Genomic DNA, 3,483 nt, shown 5'->3' on the forward strand with positions numbered 1-3,483 from the left:
TCCTCCTCCTCCTCCTCCTCTGCGCGTGTGTGGGCCGCCCGCTCCGCAGTGGGCGTCAAGGTTGACGATCTACCGCCTCATCTCACTTCAGAAGCCACAGATCCAGTGTTGTGCGAGAGCGACACAACAAGAAGGAGCTGAAGAAAGAACGAAAGAAAGAAACAGACAATGGCTTTTTCTGCTACTCCTGCTGCATCGCCGTGTGTGTGTGTTCGCGTGGAGCTCACCGGCGTCCGCGCAGATTCCCTCCGCGCGGATTTCTCACGCCTCAGCACACTGATGCCCCCGCGCAGCAACCCGCACGTGGCACCACAACCCGCACAGCCGCAACGCTACGCGCCGCCGTCGGCAGGTGAGCTGCAACTCGGGCTCGTCAGTGACGCTGATGCGATGGGCGCGTGGGGCCACACCGCGCCGCTGCTCCTCGTGGCTGAGCCTCCCTCCTCGTGCAACAGCAACCAGGGGGATACTGTAATGCTTTCCTTCACTGCGACAGCACAGGTGCCAACCGCCTCCGTTGGATCTTCACTGCGGTTCCGACTGGTGATCGTTGATGTGTCGCTGCTGCGCGCCGCCTGCCCTGGTATCACGCCCGGTGCCGCTATTATGGCGGTGGAAAATATGCAAGGGCAGCCGGACAGTGTGGCCCTCATCATCGATCACGACAGCAGCAGCAGCAGCAGCAGCCCTGTGGCGCACGCGCGTATAGATCTTAATGGCCGTGTACTGCATTTCGCCCGCGCGGAGAAGCAGTTTCCATTCTTGTCGCAGCTCTCGTTGGCAGCGGAGGGGGAAAAGAATACTCTAAAAGCAGGGCCACTTCTCTCGTTGACTCTGTACGGCAACGATCCAAGCATGAGGTACGATCGGGCAGCGTGGCTGGACAGTCTGCCGCCGCATAGCCGCGAGACTGTGCTGCACCTCGAGCAACACGGTGATGACGTCGCGGCAACCAGCCGCAGCGGCATCCAGTTGTTGCCCACCTCTCTCGTGGAGGTGGACGACGTGTACCCTGTGCGCTCCGAGGGCTGCTGTTGGTGCGAGGGGCATTTGCCGAATCCTGCTCCAATGAAGCGCCAGATGAGTGTGGTCAAGGAGTCGATTAAACGGCATAAGAAGCACCGGTCGCTTAAAAATGAAACGGAACTGCCGCAACACACAAGCGGCCATAAACCGCCCAGCACCAGGGGACAGACTGCTCTGTCTACAGGGGGTGCCTCCAAGGAGCAGGGGCAGAAGCCGCTACCTGTATATGAGAATGTAAGAGCCTGCTATGAGGACGACGCTAACACTGCCGTGATGCGCCGCGGCTGGTGTGTAGAACCGCTGCACATCGCCGACCCAATCAGCCCATTCAGCGCGGGGGAGCCGCAATGCACCATGCGTGCGTGGCACACAACGGTGAATGTAGCGCCGCTGGCAGACTGTGGAATTCAGCTGGAAATGCGAATGCCGCTTCTAGTCTACAGTGACACCAGCGACGACAGTGATGATACGTGTAGTCAGCTGTCGTCGCTGCAGACGTATTCCTATGCCAGCAGTGCCCGTGCTGTTGTGGGGGTGCGCTGGGTGAGGTGTTTCGTTGTGCTTCAGCCGCCGTTGTTCAAGCAGCACACGAGCGGCTTACTGGCGATCCCCTTCTCCTTTTCTGATGCTTCACCCGATGGGGGCGGCCACAGCACTCTTGGTGCTGCCACCACGCACTGGCATACCATCTACGTGCAGTACCTCTTCGTCTTCCCCTTCCAACACGCGCAGCGCAACACGCTGATGATGGTGCGCTCCATCGCATCCCTCAAGCGGCTGGCGACGACAAAGCCGGTCGGCCACCGTGGCCTCGGCAAGACATACACTCGTACACTGCCAGACGAAGCCACGGACGCCGACGCCGTGGCACCTTCAACCCGCATGGCACGTCGGCTGACGGTGAAACTCGCGGAGAACAGCCTGGAGGCCTTCAACGCCGCCCACCGCCGTGGGTGTGACATGGTGGAGTTCGATGTGATGCTTACGCAGGACCGTGTCCCAGTCATCTTTCACGACCCGCTCATTCGTCTCCAGGCACGCGTTAAGAGGGGTGCGGGCACACGCAACGGCAGAGTTGAGTGGCAGCAACCATCTTCCAGTAATTCGTTTGAGTTTGGCGTGAGCCCCACCTTCGCATCAGATCCGATTCCACACCCGCAGTTCGCGGACTTTCTGACATCGGATTCGTCCAGTGTGCTTCCGGCGGTGTTGCAAGAAGTGTGCCAGCAGAACGCCCCTAACTTCGCCTCGGTTACCGTCGCGTTACATCAACTGACGAAGCGGCAGCTGGATGTGGTGATGACAGAGACATTCACATACATGAAGGCAGGTAATAAGCTTCGTAGCTTAATCCTGCGTCACATGAACCAAATCCTCCGCGTGTATCGTAACCGTCAGCGAGCGAAGTACCGGTCTGACCTGCATTTGGAGGCAAAGGAAGAGGAAAACGAGTTCAGCGGTTGCATGACGCCTGAATGTGTTGGCGGCCAGTTGCTGAACCCTGCCTGCTCCGGGGAGCGAATGCGTAACCAGAAGCGCATTCTTTCCGAACAGGAAGATGTCACGAACCGCATCTGCACGCTGCAGGATCTCTTCGAAAACACACCGGTGTCGTTGCGCTTCAACCTTGAGGTTAAATTTCCCTTTCAGCCCATCGGCGATTCCAACTTGTACCAGCAGACGAACGCGTTTGAGATTAATGACTTTGTTGACGACATCCTGCGCGTTGTCTTTGACTACGCAGACCAGCGACAGGTTGTTGTGGGCAAGGGTGATAAAGGAGTTGAACAGCCTCGTGATGTGATTTTCAGCAGTTTTGAGCCAGATGTGTGCCTCGCGTTGAAGCTCAAGCAGAGCCGCTTCGATGTTGTGTTCCTCTGTGATACGGAGCCCTCAAATGATTTCAAGGACTACCGCTGTTTTGGCCTCGTAGAGGGTGCGCTGCAGTTTTCGACCCTTATGAATCTCTCCGGCGTCTCCATCTACGCCAGCTCGCTCTGTACCAAGGCACAGAGACACATCCCCAGCACACGCAATCGCCCGCGCTTGCCACAACAGCCAGTCTCGTTGCAACGGCCGGACGACGGCGACGAGAACGAATTAGACGATACCAACAGCATTGCCAGTGGCAGCGATGGCGTCAGTGGTGAGCGTGACGCTCAGTGGAGTTCATTCGATTACTCCCGTGGAAGAGACATCGTTGCATACGCTCACGACCACAAGCAGCTCTTATGGACATGGGGCGAGGTGAACAACGACAAGCAGTTCACGTATGTGCAGCTGCGGCTGATGAAGGTGGATGCGATCATCACCGACCACGTGCCGACGTAGCCGTCTCCGCAGACGGAAAGATCGGTGGTGCCCTGTTGTCCGCGTCAGCGTGACACATTGCAAGCATATATATAAATATAAATATATATATATATATATATACCGCAGCGTGGTGGGGTGGTGTGA

General features: G+C 57.6%; 1 protein-coding gene across 1 annotated transcript; it reads left to right on the top strand.

Annotated features, from left to right (window-relative positions):
• Positions 1-279: 279 nt before the first annotated feature.
• DQ04_04291030 (hypothetical protein) lies at positions 280-3,357 on the top strand (the record flags this gene model as incomplete). The annotated part of the gene is made up of 1 exon (XM_009313474.1): positions 280-3,357. One exon carries the CDS (start codon positions 280-282, stop codon positions 3,355-3,357), a length of 3,078 nt encoding a protein of 1,025 aa, XP_009311749.1.
• Positions 3,358-3,483: the final 126 nt, after the last annotated feature.

This window comes from Trypanosoma grayi, assembly GCF_000691245.1.
Source record: "Trypanosoma grayi strain ANR4 Tgr_429_V1, whole genome shotgun sequence".
NCBI lineage: Eukaryota > Euglenozoa > Kinetoplastea > Trypanosomatida > Trypanosomatidae > Trypanosoma > Trypanosoma grayi.